A 24,968-nucleotide genomic window follows, 5' to 3' on the forward strand; every position below is an offset into this window, starting at 1 on the left:
ATGGTCTCATTTGAAATAAATTATCAAAAAATAGATTTCTTGGGTTCAACAAAGACCTTCAACTTTAGAAAGGCAGATTTTAATAAACTGAGGTCTAATCTAGTAGTAATACAATGGGATTATGTTTTTGCAGGGAAAAATGTAGAAGATAAATAGTCAGTCTTTAAAACATTGTTAGAAATGCACACTTATCAGTGTATACCCTTGGGTAATAAGTATAAAAGAAATAAGTCAAAACCAATGTGGCTAAATAAACAGGTAGGGGAGGAAATGGACAAGAAGAGGAAGGCGTTTAGATTCTTTAAGTCAGAAGGGACGGAGACATCGTATCAGAATTATAAGGAATGTAACAAAAATTGCAAAAGGGCAATCAAATTAGCAAAAATGGATAATGGAAAAAAGGATTGCAATAGAAAGTAAGGTCAACCCTAAAAAGTTCTTTAAGTACCTTAATAACAAAAAAATGAGAAAAGAAAATATAGGACCCTTTCAGTATGAGATGGTTAGGCAGATTATTGGAGATAAGGAAAAAGCACAGGTATTAAACACATTCTTTGCTTCTGTGCTTACCAGGGAAGAATCAAGTTCAATAGTAGTGCCGCAGGAGGAAGCCACAACCTCCATATTAATGAACAATTGGTTAACTGAGGAAGAAGTTCATAAGCGACTTGAAAAAATGAAAGTAAATAAGGCACCTGGCCCCGATGGCATACATCCAAGAGTTCTCAAGGAGTTAAGCTCAGTAATAGCAAAACCATTATATTTAGTATTCAAGGACTCCATTTCCACAGGCTCAGTACCACAAGATTGGCGTAAAGCAGATGTGGTGCCTATATTTAAAAAGGGAGCTAGATCACAACCGGGAAATTACAGACCTGTAAGCCTGACTTCAATAGTAGGGAAACTACTTGAAGGTTTAATACAGGATAACATTCAGGAATACTTAATGGAAAACAAAATTATTAGTAATAGTCAGCATGGATTTATGAAGGATAGATCTTGCCAAACTAACCTTATTTGTTTCTTTGAGGAGGTAAGTAGGAATCTAGACCAGGGTAATGCAGTTGATGTGGTCTACTTAGATTTTGCAAAGGCTTTTGATACGGTTTCACACAAGAGGTTCGTGTACAAAATAAAGAAAATTGGACTCAGTAATAATATATGCACCTGGATTGAAAACTGGTTAAAGGACAGACAGCAGAGGGTTGTGATAAATGGAACTTTTTCAGGTTGGGCTAAAGTCGTGAGTGGAGTGCCTCATGGATCGGTACTGGGACCCCTGCTTTTTAACTTGTTTATTCATTACCTTGAGATGGGATCGAGAGCAAAGTCTCCATCTTTGCTGATGATACTAAAGTGTGTAAGGTAATAGAATCAGAGCAGGATGTAATTTCTCTTCAGAAGGACTTGGAGAGACTGGAAACCTGGGCAGGTAAATGGCAAATGAGGTTTAATACAGATAAATGTAAGGTTATCCATTTGGGATGCAAGAATAAAAAGGCGACTTACAAATTAAATGGAGATATATTAGGGGAATCCTTGATGGAGAAGGATTTAGGAGTGCTTGTAGACAGCAGGCTTAGCAATAGTGCCCAATGTCATGCAGTAGCTGCAAAGGCAAACATGATCTTATCTTGCATCAAACGGGCAATGGATGGAAGGGAAGTAAACATAATTATGCCCCTTTACAAAGCACTAGTAAGACCACACCTTGAATATGGAGTACAATTTTGGGCACCAATCCTAAGAAAAGATATTATGGAACTAGAGTGCAGAGAAGAGCCACCAAATTAATAAAGGGGATGGACAATCTAACTTATGAGGAGAGGCTAGCTAAATTAGATTTATTTACATTAGAAAAGAGGTGTCTAAGAGGGGATATGATAACTATATACAAATATATTCGGGGACAGTACAAGGAGCTTTCAACATAACTATTCATCCCACGGGCAGTACTAAGGACTCGGGGCCATCCCTTAAGGTTGGAGGAAAGGAAATTTCACCAGCAACAAAGGAAAGGGTTCTTTACTGTAAGGGCAGTTAAAATGTGGAATTCATTACCCATGGAGACTGTGATGGCAGATACAATAGATTTGTTCAAAAAAAGGTTGGACATCTTTTTAGTTGGGAAAGGTATACAGGGATATACCAAATAAGTATACATGGGAAGGATGTTGATCCAGGGATTAATCCGATTGCCAATTCTTGGAGTCAGGAAGGAATTAATTTTTCCCCTTAATGGGGTTTTTTGTTTGCCTTCCTCTGGATCAATAAGTAAGTATAGATATAGAATAAAGTATCTGTTGTCTAAATTTAGCATAGGTTGAACTTGATGGACGGACGTCTTTTTCAACCTCATCTACTATGTCAGTGTCTGCCCGATCCTGGCTATCCGGGCCTGGGTGATGGTGCCGGCACTGTGCGGGTGTGTCAGTGTCTGAGGCTGCCGGTCCTGGGTATCCGGGCCTGGGTGATGGTGCCGGCACTGTGCGGGTGTGTCAGTGTCTGAGGCTGCCGGTCCTGGGTATCCGGGCCTGGGCGATGGTGCCGGCACTGTGCGGGTGTATGTCAGTGTCTGCCCGATCCTGGGTATCCGGGCCTGGGTGATGGTGCCGGCACTGTGCGGGTATATGTCAGTGTCTGAGGCCGCCCGATCCTGGGTATCCGGGCCTGGGTGATGGTGCCGGCACTGTGCGGGGTGTGTCAGTGTCTGATGCTGCCCGATCCTGGGTATCCGGGCCTGGGTGATGGTGCCGGCACTGTGCGGGTATATGTCAGTGTCTGAGGCTGCCCGATCCTGGGTATCCGGGCCTGGGTGATGGTGCCGGCACTGTGCGGGTATATGTCAGTGTCTGAGGCTGCCCGATCCTGGGTATCCGGGCCTGGGTGATGGTGCCGGCACTGTGCGGGGCGTGTCAGTGTCTGATGCTGCCCGGGCCTGGGCGATGGTGCCGGCACTGTGCGGGGTGTGTCAGTGTCTGATGCTGCCCGGGCCTGGGTGATGGTGCCGGCACTGTGCGGGGCGTGTCAGTGTCTGATGCTGCCCGGGCCTGGGCGATGGTGCCGGCGTTTCGTTGGAGCACGTTAATGCAAATAAGTGCAGCGTGGCCTGTACTTCGCCAAACACTTCAGTACCACTTTTAGCTGAAACCGTTGTGTCCCCTCGGACTGTCCTCGCTCCTCCGTGCTGCCCTCACTCCGGCAATCTGCTGGGCCTCCCGGCTCCATCTGCTGCTGCTCTCTTTAGCAGGACCCAGAGTGGCCTCTGGATCACACACAAGCAGTCCCGAGATCGGCCAGCTCTCTCCCCTACACGTGTCCTGCCAACCCCTCTTAGGGCTCCTTAGTCCCACCTCTTCCACCGACTTTGCTATTGGCCGATCCTATCTTCATGGCGCACTGGAGAGGAGCCGGACCGGAAAGTGCGAGCGTTTCCTGCATCACGCGCTGCTCCAACGCTGCAGGTAACTTGTAATAGCTTAAAGTAATAACAAGGTAAGAGACACTCGCACACGTAGCGCTAAATATCACAGATTGTACATGGGCTGGACACGGAGCCAGTCACAGCAACTGCAGCCCTCACGCGGTCCTCTCCCTGCGTGTTATGGCGTGTGCGCCACAGCACAACCCTCTGAGGCAGGCCCCTGTGGCTGTGTGGGTGCAAAGCGCTGACGCTGGCAGGGAAGACAAGAATTGTGTCATGCTGCAACGCTGTCATATCATGGCCCCGTCCCCCCGCGCTCTCCCTCACAGACCGCCGACCGCGGCTGTAGTCTCTGCAGGCGCGCGTGCAGCAGGGAGTGGGGCCCGTAGCCTTGGGGTCGCATGCTTACACATGCGCTGGCACACACGTACACATCCATGTATACTGAATACAGGGGGTCCTCGTTATCCGTGGCACGCATTATGCGACACGGCGCCGTCGCAGATTAACATGGGATTCGCAACCTGGCGTTTTGCTCTCCGATGGCGGATAACCGAGGAGCGCCTGTATTTACAGACGTGTGTGTTTACTGGACACTTAATATAACCAAATACTGGGGTGTGTGTATATACTCATTCTGACTGAGCCACCTGTGCTGAAGCAGGGATATCCTGAAAACCTGACCCGTTGGTGGCCCTTGAGGACTGGAGTTGGCCGCCCCTAGCCAAACTCACGGATGCAGGTAAAAGACGAGGCAGCACATCGCATGCAAGTGTTAATAAAACAATGTGTGTATTAACACAGAATTAAGCAGCATATATACATAGAAATCACTATCAGGTGCTGTGTGTTCTCAAGGGTTTAATCACATGAAAACAGGAACATAAAATCCATATCAATAAATGTATTCAGATTTTGTACACGTGATGGATACATAGATGATGGATGGATAGACTGATGGGAGGGAGGGATAGACTGATGGGAGGGAGGGATGGATAGACTGATGGGAGGGAGGGGGTGAATGGATAGACTGATGAGAGGGAGGGGGTGAATGGATAGACTGATGGGAGGGATGGATAGACGGATGGGAGGGAGGGATAGACGGGTGGAATTTTCTCTTTCCAGATTTAGTGGGGAAAAGGCGGCTTTGATCACACACGCACCGCGCTTATATACGACAGCGAATGTGAGATCAAAAAGCCGGAGAAGCCCAGATAATAAAACCGCGCGCAACGAACATAAAACCAGTAAATATTAACAAGACGGGATCCAGGGGGGAGTTATATCCACACAAAACAACAACCATTCTGCCCCCGGAATAGGCGTATAGTGTTATTAATCTGAATAAAAACACAAGTAAAAGCAGATCTCACCGGCGGCCGAGTGAGCAAGAATACAAATATACATATATAAACAGTTTAACGCAACCGAGGTCCTTTTAAAAAGGTATACAGATACACAGACAGAACCTCCGTCACACAAACGGGGGGGGGGAGGGTGTGTGTGGGTGTATGTGTGTGTGTTAGATTGTGAGCTCACGTGTGTGTAGACGAGAGGGTGTTAAGGTGAGCGTGTGTGCATTAGTGTAAGTGCGTGTATGAGACTGTACACGTAAGAGTGCAAGGGTCAAACGGGATGATTGTGCATCAGTGTGAGTGTGTCAGTATGTGTGTGTGCGATAGACACACTCGTATATCAACAGTGACATAGCGGAGGCATGTGACTGTATATCAGTGAGTATGTGTCTACATATGTGAGTATCAGGATGTAAAGTTGTGTAAGTTTAGGCATGCAAGTGTGTTGGTGTATGAGTATATTTGAGTGTCAGTGTAGGTGTGGTTTATTGTATATAAGAATGTGTCAGTGTAGGCGTGTGTGTTTTATTGTAAAAGAGTGAGTGGCAGTAGGTGTGTGTGTTTATTGTCAGTGTATTTAAGTGTATACAAGAGAGGGTCTGTATAGAAGTGAGTGCACACTCGGCAGACGGGCGAATCCCAAGGGCCTCTCATTTGCCGAAGGTTTCCTGCGACGCGTACACCATATACAGGAAGCCGTCCTCGTCCTTCTCCTGCTCGTATATATCCAATATGGCCGACGAGACGCTCACCATACTGTGCTGATTCACCAGCAGGAAGAAGGCCTGCGTCGGGTTCAGCTGCAGACGGCGCCTGAGGAACAACATGACGCGGCCTCGTTATACTGCGCGGGCTCAGAGTAATGAGTAGACCAACGCTGCGAGTCGCCACGCTCTGATAGAGGGTGTCACATGGCCGTCCCGCGGTGACGTGAATGGCAGTTACCGGGGGAATCGCCGTGTCGAAACCGGGTGATTGCAACCCCCAAGCGTGTCAGTTACAGCTCGCGCCTCACGGCAAAAGCAACGCGTGTGTGTCAGCTAGTGATAGGGGAGGTTCGATAAGGGGTTATATGGGGTAATAGGAGGAGTTATAGGGAGCGGTTATATGGGGTAATAGGAGGAGTGATAGCGAGCGGTTATATGGGGTAATAGGAGGAGTTATAGGGAGTGGTTATATGGGGTAATAGGAGGAGTTATAGGGAGAGGTTATACAGGGTAATAGGAGGAGTTATAGGGAGCGGTTATATGGGGTAATAGGAGGAGTTATAGGGAGTGGTTATATGGCGCAATAGGAGGAGTTATAGGGAGGGGTTATATGGGGCAATAGGAGGAGTTATAGGGAGCGGTTATATGGGGCAATAGGAGGAGTTATAGGGAGCGGTTATATGGGGTAATAGGAGGAGTGATAGCGAGCGGTTATATGGGGTAATAGGAGGAGTGATAGCGAGCGGTTATATGGGGTAATAGGAGGAGTTATAGGGAGCAGTTATATGGGGTAATAGGAGGAGTGATAGCGAGCGGTTATATGGGGTAATAGGAGGAGTGATAGCGAGCGGTTATATGGGGTAATAGGAGGAGTGATAGCGAGCGGTTATATGGGATAATAGGAGTTATAGGGAGAGGTTATATGGGGCAATAGGAGGAGTTATAGGGAGAGGTTATATGGGGTAATAGGAAGAGTTATAGGGAGCGGTTATATGGGGTAATAGGAGGAGATATAGGGAGCGGTTATATGGGGTAATAGGAGGAGATATAGGGAGCGGTTATATGGGGTAATAGGAGGAGTTACATGGCGCAATAGGAGGGGAATATATGGTGTAATAGGAGGGGGTTGTTACCTGATGATTTTCACTAGCTCGCTCATGTTCACGTGATCCGGGACTAGGAATTTGCTTTTATCCAACACCGGCAGCTGCTTCTCCCCCTTGTAACGTTCAATGATCACCTGCGAGAGACAGCGAGGCGTGTCAATACGTCAATTACATGTCAAACACATGTACACCAGTACAAAGGGACGATATGAGTGACCCTCTTACATCAGATAAATGTTTGCATCAGCAGAATCTCTCCCTGCTCCTGTCGTGTATACAGTGTGTGTAGGGGTGTATTGTGCAGTGTGTGGCGTCTGCATTTGTGTAGGGGTCGGGGTGCATTGTGCTGTGTGTGCAGTGTGTGTGGCTCCTGCATTTGTGTAGGAGTGCACAGTGGTGTATATACAACATGTGTCTGGGTCTGCCTTTGTGTAGGGGTGTATTGTGGCGTGTGTGTAGGTTCTGCGTTTGTGTAGAGGTGTATTGTGTTGTGTGTACAGCGTGTGTGGGTCTGCGTTTGTGTAGGGGTGTATTGTGGTGTGTGCATATATTTGTATTACATAGTTATCATAACTTGTGTCTTATCATTTTGTGTTGTTGTGTGTAAATAACATACTGGGGTTGTGATATCGGGGTGTCACTCACCGGGATTTTATTTGGGTGTTGGTCTCGGATTTGTTGAACCTCCACGCATCGCTCGGCTGAGGAGAGAGACACATAAGTTATGTCCTATATACCCAGGACTGTGTGAGCCTGTCCCTGAAACTCTGCAGTCAGGAGCTCCCCCTTGCAGAGAGAGGCTGTGTCTGCTCCCACTAGGGGCTCAGCGTGGCCTCAGACCCAGGGGAAGGGGGGCTGGGGGGTGGTGGTGCTGGGGCAGGTGCACCAGGAAATCCCAGGGGCTGTGGCCTGGATGTTACTGACACTGAGGATCTTTTGCAAACGGAAAGAGAATTGAGGAGAATTCAGAGAGAAAAGACGAGAGAGAAAGAGAAGCTGAGCAGGAAGGAACGGAGGAAGAGACACAGGCAACAGGGGAGGTGCTGGTTCTGTCCGGGGAAAGTAACATGCAAACCCAGAGCAGTAAATCCCAGCAGCAAAGTAATGTTATAACAGAGGGCAAAAAGAAAAGAGAGGCTGAGGAGAGAGAGAGGAGAGAGAGGGGGAGATAGAGAGGAGAGAGAGGGGGAGAAAGAGGGAGAGAGAGCAGGCGGGCGGCAAGAGAGAGAGCAGGCGGGCGGCGAGAGAGAGCAGGCGGGCGGCGAGAGAGAGAGAGAGAGCAGGCAGGCGGCAAGAGAGAGAGAGCAGGCGGGCAGCAAGAGAGAGAGCAGGCGGGCGGCAAGAGAGAGAGAGCAGGCGGGCGGCAAGAGAGAGAGAGCAGGCGGGCGGCAAGAGAGAGAGAGAGCAGGCGGGCGGCAAGAGAGAGAGCAGGCGGGCGGCAAGAGAGAGAGCAGGCGGGCGGCAAGAGAGAGAGAGAGAGCAGGCGGGCGGCGAGAGAGAGAGAGAGAGAGCAGGCGGGCGGCAAGAGAGAGAGAGAGCAGGCGGGCGGCGAGAGAGAGCGAGGAGGCGGGCGGCGGGAGAGAGAGAGCTGCGGGCGGCGAGAGAGAGCGAGGAGGCGGGCGGCGGGAGAGAGAGCAGGCGGGAGAGAGAGGAGAGAGAGAGTTAGGCATTCACTAGATGATGTGTAGCCCCGAGAGGAGGCCGTGACCCACGAGGTGCCTCCCTTCTCGGTCGCTGGTAATCTCCAATGCCTGGAACATGATATATTACGATCGCTCCCCCTCCGTTTGTGCCAGTGAACGAGGAGTAAAATGCTGCGGGATACGTCCCCCTAACGGTGTTTGGAGGGTCCTGTGCGTCAAAGTGCGTCTCAGGCAGGAAGCGGGATCTGCTTTCAGGTTCCTCAAATCTTTTAGGGCCGCCCTGCGCTCGCCCTACACATTCAGGCCCGTAACATTTAGGGACTCTACCTTGGCTGGGATTGGCTGGTTATTTTAGGTTTCGGGTCCCTCTCTCTTGTGGATGTTGTGATTTTTAAGTTGATGGTTGTGGATAGGAAGGGGATAAAGATTGGGAAGGGGATAAAGATTGGGAAGGGGGATAAAGATTGGGAAGGGGGATAAAGATTGGGAAGGGGATAAAGATGATTGGGAAGGGGATAAAGATTGGGAAGGGGATAAAGATTGGGAAGGGGATAAAGATTGGGAAGGGGATAAAGATTGGGAAGGGGATAAAGATTGGGAAGGGGGATAAAGATTGGGAAGGGGGATAAAGATTGGGAAGGGGATAAAGATGATTGGGAAGGGGATAAAGATTGGGAAGGGGATAAAGATTGGGAAGGGGATAAAGATGATTGGGAAGGGGATAAAGATTGGGAAGGGGATAAAGATTGGGAAGGGGATAAAGATGATTGGGAAGGGGATAAAGATTGGGAAGGGGATAAAGATTGGGAAGGGGATAAAGATGATTGGGAAGGGGATAAAGATTGGGAGGGGGATAAAGATTGGGAAGGGGATAAAGATGATTGGGAAGGGGATAAAGATGATTGGGAAGGGGATAATGATTGGGGAGGGGATAAAGATTGGGAAGGGGATAAAGATTGGGAAGGGGATAAAGATTGGGAAGGGGATAAAGATTGGGAAGGGGATAAAGATTGGGAAGGGGATAAAGATTGGGAAGGGGGATAAAGATTGGGAAGGGGGATAAAGATTGGGAAGGGGATAAAGATTGGGAAGGGGATAAAGATTGGGAAGGGGATAAAGATTGGGAAGGGGATAAAGATGATTGGGAAGGGGATAAAGATGATTGGGAAGGGGATAAAGATGATTGGGAAGGGGATAAAGATGATTGGGAAGGGGATAAAGATGATTGGGAAGGGGATAAAGATGATTGGGAAGGGGATAAAGATGATTGGGAAGGGGATAAAGATTGGGAAGGGGATAAAGATTGGGAAGGGGATAAAGATGATTGGGAAGGGGATAAAGATGATTGGGAAGGGGATAAAGATGATTGGGAAGGGGATAAAGATGATTGGGAAGGGGATAAAGATGATTGGGAAGGGGCTAACGATTGGGAAGGGGATAAAGATTGGGAGGGGGATAACGATTGGTAAGGGGAACCCTCTCAGTTTTTGAGAGATGGGGGGGGGGGTGGAACAAAAATTGGGTTGTAGAGTAAGAGGTGTACCCAGCCACTCAGCCCAGTTTTGTGGCTTGGCCTGATGGGTATATGGCCCTACTGGGGTAGCCCTGACATCGGGCATGCTGGTTACCCTCCTCTACCACACGCCCGCCACTCCCCCATCCCCACCTCCTGAACGTACCTCTGTTGTAGCCCATTTAAACACCAGTAGTTAACATTTAGCCAACTTTTCGGACTTTGAAACATAAATCTTCGTAAGAATACCTCTCTGGGATTGGTCTCTTCCATCCCCTCTCCCCACATCACTTATCCCCCTCACATACATTTAAAGGTGGGGGTGGGGGGGGAGAAATAACTTAGGTGGGAAAACATACATATAACTTTATATTTTCCCAACAAACACTCTTAGGCCCGGGCCATAGAGGGGTGGGGAGAGCGGAGGCGCGCTAACGCTGAGGCGCGCTAACGCTGAGGCGCGCTAACACTGAGGCTCGCCTGCTTCAGTCAGCGCGATTGCACGGACTTGCAGACGAGCCAGCGTGCGCGAAGGGAGCCGGGGGGAGGTGGTTGGAGGCGGGGCAGTGACGTCGCTGGGCCAATCGCCCGCGACGCACTGACGTCAATGTCACGGCGCCGTGACGTTGACGCTGCTTAAGGCTGATAAATGGGAGCGATAAATTCAAATTTGCTCGCTCTGCAAGCGGCTGAGCGCCGAGCAGGCGCGCCCGCCCGCTCACGCAGGCCCCGCACATTGTCACAACGTGCGTGCCCGCTCAGCACCACCCTGGACGAGCCCTAAGGCCCCGCTGCAAGTCACTGCACCGCGACCTGCAGAACTTTTTTCGGCGGGGGGCGTGGCCAAAGCGGGTCGGGTGCGCGCCGTTTTAGGCTTACTTACAGATACTGACAGCTAACTCCAGCCCCACGATTAGCAGGGGGGTGGGACAGGAATAATGCAGAGGAGGAGGTTTTGCAGGTGGCAGACCAAAAGCAGCTACGCGCCCAACACAACGCTGGACACCCAGGGGCATTCTCTCCCTCCCCCCACAGCGACAGGGCTATAGTGCCCCAATCTTACAAAAAACAGACTTCAGAAGAGAGAGAGAGGAGAGAGGAGAGAGGAGAGAATGTATATTACATCGTGAGCCAGTGTCCATCCTGCAAATGGGGGGGAAGGGGGGTCCGGGAGATTGTGGGTCCTGGAGGGGGGCAGATAGATCGGGTGCACAACACAACACACACAGTCCCCCCTACCTTTTGGAGGTGGGGGAAGCTCAGCCCCCTCCTCATTGGCTCACAGCCACACCACGTGACACGTCACCATTCGGGATCACAATCCTCTTGAATCCCCTGGCGGCTGACGCGTCGCAGCGCGAAGTGAGCCGTGCAGCGAGGGGGGGCTGGGGCCGGCTCGGGAGGAAGTCAGGGGCAGGAGAGTGACGCGCACGTGGCCGCCGACCGCAGCGGGTCCTCAGCCTAAGGCTCGGAGTGGGGTGTAACCCACATCAGCCCCATCTCTTCCATCCTTTTGGACCCAGGCCCCCTCGCCCTGCCCCTCAGTCCGATCTTTTCCCTGCTCCGTGCAGGTCTTTACTTGTTCTAAGCTTCAAGGGGGCTTCTCCCCTCCGCTGGGCTGTTTCCATCACCCAGTCAATGGGTAGGTGACCTCGGGGAAAGAGAGGGTCATGCCCTGCATTTCAAAATAGGGAACAGAGAGAGAAACAGGAGGCAAAAAACCCAACACCCCCCCCCCCCCCCCCCCGTGGGCTGCTCGGACAGTCACATGGCGTAGATTCTCCCGTCAAAGATTCCACCATAGGTCCAGGTGATTCCAAGGGTCATTGACCAATAAAAGATCTCCTCTGGTTCCTCTCAGGTCCTCGGTCGGCCCCGGCCTTTCCCTCCTTGGTCTGCCGCCCCATCGGACGATCTCTTCACCTCTGGCCTGTTGTCCTGAGTCCGTCTCTGCTGTCCCGGTCTGCCTATGGGATCCAGGCCCAGCGCAGAGCGGAAGGACGCTGCTTCCTCTGGGTAGGAGGCGTCCCTCCATGGATTAGCTGTTAAGACTTAATGGAAAGGCCCATCGATAGCGAATGCCTTTTTCCTGGAGTATCACGGTCCCGAGTCGTAGCCCTCGTCTTTTTGTCCATGGTCATTCTAGACAGGTCTTGAAAGATCTGGACGGAGGAATTTTCGAAGTCAATTGAGCTTCTATTTCTGCCCCTTTTATTACCCTTCCTTTGGACGCGTGTTGAAGTAGCCTCAGAACTACATCTCTGCTTCTCTTAGGGTCCTCAAATCTCGGGCCCAACACTCGGTGGCCTCTGTCCATCAACCGTTCACTCTTGCAGTTGGGGGTCAATTGATAGAAACAAATCGTTTAAGATATGGCTGCAGGGCCTCTGCGGCTACCGTCTCTGGGATGTGACGAATTCGCAGGTTCTGCCTTCGCTCCCTATTCCCCAGGCCATCCATGCTGTCTCATGACTCTTTCCTCCTCATTGAGCCGCCGGACCTCATCGTCTGTGTTTACTTGGTTTTGTCAAGTGGCGTCCATTTTGTTTTCCAGCTCTGTGGTCCTTTTAGCGAGTGAAGAGATTTCTGACAAACTCCAGCACTGCTTTGTCTAAAGCTGACTGGGCTACATCCTGCATCTCTTGAAACACACCCTTGAAGTCTTGCTTCATTATGGCTGTGTCTCTCTCTTCCTCCTGCTCCGATTCCGACGGTGGGCACCTCACCGCCATGTTCCTTCCTCGCCGACCTCGCAGGCTGTTTATGGCTGAATCGGGATAAATCTGGGGAGCGGAAATCTTCCTATCCTTCTTGGCAGACATGCCGGGTGCTTCCACCGCCTGCTGCAGCTGTTTGTAAGCAAATGCAAGGTGCCGATCGGAGGATATAGCGGATTTAAAGCAGCTGTATGTACGGTGATGTCACGCGCACGCCCCTATACCGAGTATGTTTAGCAAAAAACCCTTTGATCCTATAGAAATGGGCAGTTATTTGGATTATCAATATCCCATCAGTTTCTGAGGATGACTTGATAGGCTCAGACTCCCCAATCACAGCAAGGGACGTGTCTAATGCTAGTAAGATCCTCTCGGGTAATAAAACCCCGGGGCAGATGGAATCACTGCTGAATTTTATATTTTTCAGTGAGGTTTTAGCAGAAATATTGGCTAAAGTGTATAATTTCTCTCTGGGAGGGATAGGTCTCCCACTCTCAGCGTGAATCCCTATTGACCTTATTATATAAGAAAGGGGATCCGAAAGCTTTAAAAAGTTGGCGGCCAATAGCCTTACTAAATAATGATTATAAAATCTTGGTGAAGGTCCTTATAAATCGGATGAGTAAAGTCGCTGAGAAGGTGATAACGAGTTCCCAATCCTGTGCCATTAAGGGAAGGAACATCGCTAATAATTTAATTAACATTAGGGAGATGTTTGAGATGGGCAGGAATGGAGGTCTGTCAGGGTACCTGTTAAATCTTGACTAGGCCAAAGCCTTCGATAGGGTGGATCATGTCTATCTTTTTAAACTCTGGAAAGATATGGTTTCTCCAGATACTTTTGTTGAGAAACTGGCTTTGTTATATGAAGGAGCTTATGGAAGACCGGTCATTAATGGCTGGGTAGGGGAATCTTTTCCCATAAAGTCGGGTGCTAGACAGGGCTGCCCACTAAGCCCTTATTATACGACTTCTCCATAGACCCCTTTTTAAGACACGTGGAGCAGAATAGTCTCATCCAAGCCGTACCTGGTGCGGGTTCCCAACATGAAGTGCGTGTTAAGTGCCAGGCGTATGCAGACAATGTTTGTATATATGTTACCTCAAAAAGCTCATTTGAAGGTATAAGCATGGAAATAAATACTCAAATATTTCCAACTCCCTGGTGAATCAGGATAAGTCTGTAGCTTGTTGGTTGGAACAAGAGGAAAATCCTTTTAGTCTCCCTGAGGATATTCAGATAGATAATGCCTCTTTTAAAGTTTATGGGATTTATTTTGGAAAAGAGAATTCCGGCGTTCACAACTGGGAGGAGAAACTGAACATCTGTACGGTAAAGGTAGAACGGTGGAAGAAGTGGGGATTCTCTTTCACGGAAAAATTGACAATTAAGGGGGGGGGGGGTTTAATACCAATTTTTGTCTATTTAAGTTTTATATTTCCTCCTCCTGCGGCATTGATGATTACTTTATTGTATATAAATCATTTTCTCCAATTGCTCTGGGGAAATCGTTTAAAACGTGTTAAGGCGAGACATCACTTACTGGAATTTGCCGAGAGAGAAAGGCGGTTTAGGAATGAGGAACCCTGGATTATTTTATTCTCTCATTTTTGTATGTTTTAAATTTGCTGAATTTTCACGATAGAGGTGACCAGATTTGCGGGGGGAGGGATGTGTGTATATATATATTTTTATTTTATTTATTTAGGAAGTGGGTGTCTCCCCTTAAACTGGCTAGATGGAAAACATGTTAAAATAATTATTGGAAGAGGTGTATATATGCCAGAATATATGAGGATTATGTACAAATTCTTAAATAAATGTAAAATTACTGCTTCGGAAATTACTTCTGTTCCCAGGATAAAATTGTACTGGGCAGAATATGTGTCACACAATTAGATCTAAATCACTGTGATATAGAGGAGCAGAAAGAGGCCGTACAGAATATATTAGACCCGAGAATCCCTCTTGGGGTTCAGGATACAGCAGGGCCCCAGTCATGCGGCGAGTTCCATTCTAAGGACCCGCCGCAAAGCGAAAATCACCGGAAAGCGGAACCGGCGATTTTCGTTATGTGCGCATGCGCAACTTCAGCAAAAAAAAACCCCATTCTGCGCATGCGTGACCCCGGACCGGCCCGTTCTGCGCATGCGCAAAAATAGCGGCCCCCTTGGTACCGCCGTATTGGCGGAACAACGAAAAGTGGTGCGCCGAGAAGCGGGGCCTTGCTGTATCGTCTGGGTGACTTTCCATGGGCGTCTATATGTAAGTGCAAATTTAAAGTATAAAACCACGGAGGATAGGAAGTGCCCCCGAGGTTCCTGTGCTGGGATCCTGGGGACGATGGAGCACCTCCTCCTGGAGTGCCCCAACGCAGTGGAGATGTGGGACGGCCTGGCCGCCTCATTACAGATTCCATATTTAAAGGGTCAAACCTATTGTGAAAGTGTGTGGTGTGTTTAGGGATCACTTGCAGGGTTACAGTGCTGCTCTGCGTATAATACAGATACACACACTGCTCTGCGTATAACCCAGACACGCGCGCTGCTCTGCGTATAATACAGATACACACGCTGCTCTGCATCTGCGTATAACACAGATACGCGCGCTGCTCTGCGTATAATACAGATACACACGCTGCTCTGCGTATAATACAGATACACACGCTGCTCTGCATATAATACAGATACACACGCTGCTCTGCGTATAATACAGATACACGCTGCTCTGCGTATAATACAGATACACACGCTGCTCTGTGTATAATACAGATACACACGCTGCTCTGTTTATAATACAGATACACGCTGCTCTGCGTATAATACAGATACACACGCTGCTCTGTTTATAATACAGATACACACGCTGCTCTGCGTATAATACAGATACACGCGCTGCTCTGCGTATAACCCAGACACACGCGCTGCTCTGCGTATAATACAGATACACACGCTGCTCTGCATCTGCGTATAACACAGATACGCGCGCTGCTCTGCGTATAACACAGATACGCGCGCTGCTCTGTGTATAATACAGATACACACGCTGCTCTGCGTATAATACAGATACACACGCTGCTCTGCGTATAATACAGATACACGCTGCTCTGTGTATAATACAGATACACACGCTGCTCTGTTTATAATACAGATACACGCTGCTCTGCGTATAATACAGATACACACGCTGCTCTGTTTATAATACAGATACACGCTGCTCGACGTATAACCCAGACACACGCGCGCTGCTCTGCGTATAATACAGATACACACACTGCTCTGCGTATAACCCAGACACGCGCGCTGCCCTGCATCTGCGTATAATACAGATACACACGCTGCTCTGCGTATAATACAGCTACACACACTGCTCTGCGTATAACCCAGACACGCGCGCTGCTCTGCATCTGCATATAATATAGATACACACGCTGCTCTGTGTGTAATACAGATACACACGCTGCTCTGCGTATAATACAGATACACACGCTGCTCTGCGTATAATACAGATACACACGCTGCTCTGCGTGTAATACAGATACACGCTGCTCTGCGTATAATACAGATACACACGCTGCTCTGCGTATAATACAGATACACACGCTGCTCTGCGTATAACCCAGACGCGCGCTGCTCTGCGTATAATACAGATACGCACACTGCTCTGCGTATAATACAGACACGCACGCTGCTCTGCGTATAATACAGATACGCACACTGCTCTGCGTATAATACAGATACGCACGCTGCTCTGCGTATAATACAGATACGCACGCTGCTCTGTGTATAATACAGATACACAGGCTGCTCTGCGTATAATACAGATACACAGGCTGCTCTGCGTATAATACAGATACACAGGCTGCTCTGCGTATAATACAGATACGCGCTGCTCTGCGTATAATACAGATACACACGCTGCTCTGCATCTGCGTATAACACAGATACGCGCGCTGCTCTGCGTATAATACAGATACACACGCTGCTCTGCGTATAATACAGATACACACGCTGCTCTGCATATAATACAGATACACACGCTGCTCTGCGTATAATACAGATACACGCTGCTCTGCGTATAATACAGATACACACGCTGCTCTGTGTATAATACAGATACACACGCTGCTCTGTTTATAATACAGATACACGCTGCTCTGCGTATAATACAGATACACACGCTGCTCTGTTTATAATACAGATACACACGCTGCTCTGCGTATAATACAGATACACGCGCTGCTCTGCGTATAACCCAGACACACGCGCTGCTCTGCGTATAATACAGATACACACGCTGCTCTGCATCTGCGTATAACACAGATACGCGCGCTGCTCTGCGTATAACACAGATACGCGCGCTGCTCTGTGTATAATACAGATACACACGCTGCTCTGCGTATAATACAGATACACACGCTGCTCTGCGTATAATACAGATACACGCTGCTCTGTGTATAATACAGATACACACGCTGCTCTGTTTATAATACAGATACACGCTGCTCTGCGTATAATACAGATACACACGCTGCTCTGTTTATAATACAGATACACGCTGCTCGACGTATAACCCAGACACACGCGCGCTGCTCTGCGTATAATACAGATACACACACTGCTCTGCGTATAACCCAGACACGCGCGCTGCCCTGCATCTGCGTATAATACAGATACACACGCTGCTCTGCGTATAATACAGCTACACACACTGCTCTGCGTATAACCCAGACACGCGCGCTGCTCTGCATCTGCATATAATATAGATACACACGCTGCTCTGTGTGTAATACAGATACACACGCTGCTCTGCGTATAATACAGATACACACGCTGCTCTGCGTATAATACAGATACACACGCTGCTCTGCGTGTAATACAGATACACGCTGCTCTGCGTATAATACAGATACACACGCTGCTCTGCGTATAATACAGATACACACGCTGCTCTGCGTATAACCCAGACGCGCGCTGCTCTGCGTATAATACAGATACGCACACTGCTCTGCGTATAATACAGACACGCACGCTGCTCTGCGTATAATACAGATACGCACACTGCTCTGCGTATAATACAGATACGCACGCTGCTCTGCGTATAATACAGATACGCACGCTGCTCTGTGTATAATACAGATACACAGGCTGCTCTGCGTATAATACAGATACACAGGCTGCTCTGCGTATAATACAGATACACAGGCTGCTCTGCGTATAATACAGATACACGGTGCTCTGCGTATAATACAGATACACACGGTGCTCTGCGTATAATACAGATACACACGGTGCTCTGCGTATAATACAGATACACACGGTGCTCTGCGTATAATACAGATACACGGTGCTCTGCGTATAATACAGATACACACGGTGCTCTGCGTATAATACAGATACACGGTGCTCTGCGTATAATACAGATACACACGGTGCTCTGCGTATAATACAGATACACACGCTGCTCTGTGTGTAATACAGATACACACTGCTCTGTGTGTAATACAGATACACACTGCTCTGTGTGTAATACAGATACACACTGCTCTGTGTGTAATACAGATACACACTGCTCTGTGTGTAATACAGATACACACTGCTCTGTGTATAATACAACCTACGGTATGATGGAAACCCAACTCCTCTCTATATTTGGCTTGTTAATAACATAACATTACACACGCGCTGCGTGTTCGTGACGCAAAACATCTCTACAAACCTGTTTGACCGCAAACCGGGTGTAACAATACGGCACGCGAATACCGATACACCTCATCACCGGGACACGTGTGTGCGGGACAGTTGTGAGTCTGTTATGTACAGTAACACTGTATAAGAAGCACAGTGTAGACAAACAACTGATGTTGTCCTCATACAGACATCAATTTAGTCAACAAGTAGCAGATACACTGCGGGAGGTACGTGTTCATTCAACGAGAAATAGGAGTTCTTCCTCCGTAGCTGGTAAATGTGTTAAACTCTAATCTGATCTGAGACACTAAGATCACTATAAAGTGTGTGTTCAAAATCCCCCCCTCCTGCGGAAACGCGCGCCCGGAGACGAGAACGCCGCGGTGTGATCGCATCATCGATAACGCGCTGACAGCCGCTCCCGCTCCTGAACGATACGTAGTTTTAGGAATGAGTTTTTTCCGCCCTCCCAGCGCCCGTCCTTTATCAGGATACATTCCGTCACCGTTTTGGACCCAAATTCTCGCTGTCTCCAGCACTTTATAACGCGCTGACCTTCTGCGCTGAACGCCATATTGTAACTACGCACTCGATGAGGTCATCAGTTCCAACAAATATTTATATTAGATTATGAAATAATTCTTACATGTAATAATCTCCTGTGTCAGACCGAGAAACGCTCACATGTCCAGGTACATTTTACAACGAAAAATAAAAACTGTGCGTATATGTATGTATGTACACACACGCACACGTATGTTTGTATGATATATGTAAACAAATACACACATATCATCAACAAGAAATTACAAGTGCCGTAAAAGTGTAAAGCCGCGTGGTTGACTCGCTGGCACGGACGCCATTGGCCATTTCTCCCCCCCCCCCCCCTGAATTATTTGCCTCTGTTCCAGCGGTTCCTGGCAGCTCGGGGCAAGTAAACTGAACCCGAAATAAATGCAGTCACTCAGTGACAGCTCCCGGGCACCGCCATCATGTGAGAAGGGACCAGCTGTTAGCAACTGTCACGCCGGGACACGCGTGCTCCTGTACACGTGAGCACGCAAACATGTTTACTACGGACAACGCAGGTTAACCCTTTCACAGCTACAATGGCAGAGGTTGATAGATATAATAGATATAATAAATATAACACACACAGCGTGGTGTGTCCCCAGACTATCAGGGACAGGCTCAGACAGTCCTGGGTTTTATATGTAACATAGGGTGAGCTGATTGCAGAGTATCAGGGACAGGGTCAGACAGTCCTGTGATTATATGTAATGTAGAGTGACCTCCTAACTGCAGCGTATCAGGGACAGGCTCAGACAGCTGTAGGGTGAGCTGATTGCAGAGTATCAGGGACAGGCTCAGACAGTCCTGGGGTTATATGTAATGTAGGGTGAGCTGATTGCAGAGTATCAGGGACAGGCTCAGACAGTCCTGGGGTTATATGTAATGTAGGGTGAGCTGATTGCAAAGTATCAGGGACAGGCTCAGACAGTCCTGGTTTATATGTAACGTATGGTGTCCTAACTGAAGCCCTGGTGGTCACCTAACCCCTGCAGTGAGTGCCCTCCCCGGTTGATGTGGCCCCAGCACTCACCGTAGCTCCTCCGGTGCTTGAACGGCCGGTGCCCCGGCATGCTGCTGACCCCGTGACCTCCCGATCTCTCTCTGTGTGACTCTGCAGCCGCCGGACGCTTTGATCTCACTCTGTGTTGATACAATGTAACAAACCATGTGACGTCACCTTAAAGGGGAGGCCCAAGCCGCTTGGCCGACAACAACCCCTGGCTGGCTGCAAAGAGCAGGAGGAGCCTATGGGGTCTTAAAGGGCAGCGAAGGGGGGGGGGGGGGGGGGGGGAGAGAGAGCATCCAGACACATGAAGATATATGAATATATACCGTATAGCCACATATAGATATATTATATGTCTATTCTTCTTATATTATATACATTCTAATATATACATCCATTTCCATATATATATATATATATATATATATAGATACGTTTTGTAGTATATATACATCTACAATTTAAATAAATTAGAATATATATATATAACCATAATACTGAGTTAAGTTATGGTGAGTAAAAAAAGTGACAAAAACCCTCCACAATATATATATATATATATAATATAGTGTGGTGGGTGACAAAAGATGGTGAAATGTTATATAACAAATGAAGATAACTATACAATGAGATGAATGGCATATACAGCAGCCCCCTTCTTGCTGCCCCTCTCATGTTGCCCCCTCTCATGCTGACCCTCTCATGCTGCCCCTCTCTTGCTGCCCCTCTCTTGCTGCCCCTCTCTTGCTGCCCCCTCTCATGCAGAGCCTCGTTAGCGCAGTAGGTAGCGCGTCAGTCTCATAATCTGAAGGTCGTGAGTTCGATCCTCACACGAGGCACGTTCCTTTTACAGGCTCCAATGTGCACATTTTATACAATAACCTTCCTGGGCAGCACTGACCTTATGCAACCATGCAATCCTAAACTTCTGCACCTTATTCTTCTGTCTCATGCAGTGGTATCAGGCTGACAACATAAGCATACATGCATACAGTTACTTATATACCTGTACATAATACTGTAAATTACTTTATGCATGTGTGTATATGAAGACATACAGATGTAGCACGCTACATTGCTCTTAATTAAGAATATCCAAGTGATAGATAGATAGGATAGAATTCAGAGTTACACTTGGATATTATTAATTAAGAGCAATGTAGCGTGCTACATCTGTATGTCTTCATATACACACATGCATAAAGTAATTTACAGTATTATGTACAGTTATATGTCACTATATATATATATATACACACACACACACACACACACACACACGTCGACAAATCACCAAAATATCTACTCGCCACCTAGTACCACACGTGTGCTGCTTGGGCCAATAGGAGCTCGCCACGATGTCAAATCCACTCGCCCGGGGCGTGCAAATGTATAGGTTTGTCGAACACTGTTTTATATATATATATATATATATATATATATATATGCAAATGTAAATACAACTGTATGCTCATCTGCATGTCTTAGGCAGGTCTGCAACCCCGCCTTTCCCCATTATCACCCAGCACACAGCACTTCCACTGCAGCAAGGGATTCTGGGAAATGACATGCAAATGAGCACACAGTGCCACTTTTTGCTTCATAAACCATTTTTAACATGGTTCCCTATAGGCTTAAGCTTGCTGCATGGTCACAGCTTTGAGCACAGCCAGGGTTAAGGTGCATACCCAGAAAACCCACCCACAGACAGTTTTTTTTGTTTTGAAAATTCTTTTATTATGCAGCGAATCTTTACTACAAGATTATAACAGTACATAAATCATTTTCCAAACGGAAAAAAAAAACCGCGACGTAAACAACGGCGCAGTGCATATCCCACACATCTCACATACATTTTTATTAATGGTTTCCCCAAAAGTAAAAAAGCTGTGACGAACACGGCGGTGCAGTGCATTTATACGTATGCACCGCACCACAGACATGACATATCATACACACATTATCTCTAACTTTATTGCACAGAAAAACTTTTGGGGCGGGGGAGTAAGGGGGGGGGTGGGGAGGGGGGTGTTTAGTCCTCCTCCTCAGGGCCGTCAAAGATGGAATAGTCCTTGAGCAGGCTGTGGAGCAGCCTGCGACAGTCCTGTACCGACATCCTCTTCTTCCCCTTGGTCAAACGTTCCCTGGCGAATAATAAAACGTCCTTGAAACAGCACATTAGACGCCAACCGGCTTCGATTGCGTCCTCTGTGTGTGTTCCTGTGGAAAGTCCGTGGAACACCGAGTAGTACGTGACGCACTTCCTCGGTACACAATCCTTTAAGTCAGTGACCAGCGCGCGCAGCAAGGCCTGCGCAAAGGGGCAGTTCCAGAAGAGGTGCATGATGCTTTCCTCCACTGCGTTGCACCTGGGGCAGTGCCTCACGAGGCTGAGTTTGCTCTGGTACTTGTCCGCATTCATAGGGAGTCCCCCGTGTATGGCCTGCCAAGCAATGTCTTTGTGTTTGTTCATTAGTCTTTTCGATGCCACATTCCTCCACACCGTTCCAAAGGTGTTGGGGTGGAGACCTGGGACCGATTCCATGATGTCTTTAGCCCTGATCATTTTGTAGATGACCTTGGGCTTCCACAGGTCTGGTTTTACTCCCTCCAGATTGTTCTGCCTCACAAACTTCTTCACGTCCTTGTAGAACCAGGGCGTGCGCCAGCTGTAAGGGATGGAGCTGTCCCATTTGTCCCACCCCAGTGCTCTCCAGAGCGGCAGGAGTAGGAGGCGGGACATGGAGTAGCCAGAGGAGTCTTTGTCGCAGTCTCTCAGGGTGATCCACACGCAGTTGCTTACAAAGAAGGCGCGCAGCATAGTGGGGATGTTGGGGATTCCTCTACCCCCCTTGTGCGGCGCTTTGTACATCACCTCGCGCTTTCCCCTCTCAAACTTGGCCCCCCAGACAAAGCGGAACACTGCCATAGAGATTTCCCGACAGGTTCTGGCCGAAGGTGGGTATGCCTGGGCCACGTACTGCAGGACAGGAAGGATCTCGTTCAGCAGCACCAGCTTTTTCCCCTCAATGGTGAGGGGTCTGAGGCGCCACAATCCGATCTTCTGCTTCACCCTGTTCAGCCTCTCGTTCCAGCTCTTCAGGGCAGCGGCCTCGCTCCCCACACCAAACCAGACTCCAAGGATTTGAATGAGGCCTGCTCTGATGGGGAAGGGGGTCGGCAGTCAGGTTCCAAAGCCCAAATAGCTTGGTCTCTGACTTCCCGCAGTTGACTTTTGCTCCTGAAGCTTTCCCGAAATCCTCGCACGTCTGGACCAGCGTCTTCACCGACCGGCTATCTGCGCAGAAGATGGTGACGTCATCCATGTAGAGCGAGCACTTCACTTCGCGTCTCTGGGGTCCTGGCACGACGATCCCTCTGATCTCTGCATCTTGTCTGATGCACTGGGCGAAGAGCTCTATACAACAGACAAAAAGGAGAGGTGAAAGAGGGCAGCCCTGCCTAACCCCTGAGAGGACAGGGAAGGGGTTCGTCTTCCATCCGTTCACGATCGCCACACTGCAAATGTCAAGGTACATCAGGTTAACATAAGAACAGAACATCTCCCCCATCCCATACTCACGCAGCACCCTGCCCATGAAATCATGGGAGACACGGTCGAAGGCCTTCTCCTGATCAAGAGTGACCAGGGCCGCGTGTACACGGCGGTCTTTGATGTAGTGGACTGCGTCTCTGATTAGGGCGAGGCTGTCTGCGATCCTGCGTCCGGGGATGCCGCACGTCTGGTCTGGGTGGATGATCTGGCTGATGACCTTCTTCAGTCTGTTCACTAGGACTTTTGCTAGGATCTTGTAGTCCGCGTTCAGGAGCGAGATGGGACGCCAGTTCTTGAGGTCGCACCTCTCCCCCTTCCGTTTGTACAAGAGAGTCAGCATTCCTTCCCTCAGCGTTGGGGGCATCCTACCTTCTGCTTCCAGTTCCCTGTAAAGCTCGAGCAGGTCCGGGCCGATCAGGTCCCACAGCTTCGTGTATAACTCAGCTGGGATACCATCTCCACCCGGCGTCCTACCCGTCTTAAAGGATTTGGTTGCAGCGTGGAGCTCCTCCAGCGTCAGGGGGGCGTTCATGGCTGCTTTTCCTGCCGGGTCGATGGTGTTTGTAATCCCTGACAGGAATTTGTCAGCCTGGTCTCGGTCTGATGCTTTTGGGGAGTAGAGGTCTTCATAGAAATCTTTCACGACTCCCATGACTTCCTCCTTCCCCTGCTGCACGTTGCCATCTTTGTCTCGCAGCTCCCTCAGGGGCATGTGGGCATAGTGGAGTTTCTTGAAGAAGAAGGCATTGCATTTCTCCCCCCTCTCAAGGTTGTCCACCTTGGAACGGAAGATGATTCGTCTGGATTCCTCCTCAAAGTGCTTTTGCAGGCTCTCCTTGATTTCCTCCAGGTCATCATCCACATTCCATCCGCAGCGTTTGAGGTCATGCAGGGACTGCAGCTTGCGCTGCAGGCCCTCGAACTCCCCCTTCCTCTCACACGCCAGGCGTCTGCCCTTTGCCTGCAGGAAGCAGCGGATCCTTATCTTCGTGAATTCCCACCACTCTGCAGTGCTGGGGAAACAGGCCTTTTCTTCTTTCCATGCTGTGTATGCTGTTCTCAGCTCCTCCATGATCTCCTCCCTTTCCAGCAGTGCGCAGTTCAGCTTCCAGGATCCTGGCCCTGGGGGGAAACCTCCTCCCAGGCGCCCCTGGAGATGAATGGCTCTGTGGTCAGAGAAATGTACTGCGACCATGGAGTGCTGTCTGTGCTGTACCTGCTTGGTGGTCAACAGGAAGTCAATCCGAGAACGTACAGAACCATTTGGGTGGCACCAAGAGTAGTTTGCGGCGCCTGCTCCCATAGATCCCACCACGTCCTTCAGGGATGCCTCCCCAATCATCGCCATGAGTAGCCTGGACGTCACATCTATCTTTGATGATTTGCTGGGGGGCACGCGCCCCCCCACCTCAATCGTGCAGTTGAAATCCCCACCCATCACCACTGCCCTGGAGGTTGCGAGCCAAGGGCGGAGATGCTGGAAAAGTTCCAAGCGCTCATTTCTCCGGGGGGCGGCGTACACATTGATGAGCCTAATCGGCTCCCCTGCCCACGAACCGTCTACGACCAGTAGTCTGCCGCAGACGAGTTCATGGACAGAATCAACAGTGAAACATCCCCCCCGGATCAAAATGGCTACACCCGCGTTCCTGCACCCGTTCCCCCCAGACCAGTAGG

The 24,968-nt window shown here is 49.0% G+C and overlaps 1 protein-coding gene and 1 non-coding gene across 2 annotated transcripts; one reads left to right on the top strand and one right to left on the bottom strand.

The window, feature by feature from the left end:
- Positions 1 to 4,265: 4,265 nt before the first annotated feature.
- MAP1LC3A (microtubule associated protein 1 light chain 3 alpha) lies at positions 4,266 to 19,918 on the bottom strand. Its single transcript, XM_075571902.1, has 4 exons — positions 19,760 to 19,918; positions 7,238 to 7,293; positions 6,620 to 6,726; positions 4,266 to 5,592 (listed from the first exon to the last, which is right to left on the bottom strand). Exons 1-4 carry the CDS (start codon positions 19,797 to 19,799, stop codon positions 5,430 to 5,432), a joined length of 366 nt encoding a protein of 121 aa, XP_075428017.1. The 5' UTR covers positions 19,800 to 19,918; the 3' UTR covers positions 4,266 to 5,429.
- Positions 19,919 to 20,501: 583 nt separating this feature from the next.
- Positions 20,502 to 20,574, top strand: TRNAM-CAU (transfer RNA methionine (anticodon CAU)). The gene has a single exon. It is a non-coding gene; the product is annotated as a tRNA-Met (tRNA).
- Positions 20,575 to 24,968: the final 4,394 nt, after the last annotated feature.

This window comes from Ascaphus truei, chromosome 15 (genome assembly GCF_040206685.1).
Source record: "Ascaphus truei isolate aAscTru1 chromosome 15, aAscTru1.hap1, whole genome shotgun sequence".
In the NCBI taxonomy this organism is placed as follows: domain Eukaryota; kingdom Metazoa; phylum Chordata; class Amphibia; order Anura; family Ascaphidae; genus Ascaphus; species Ascaphus truei.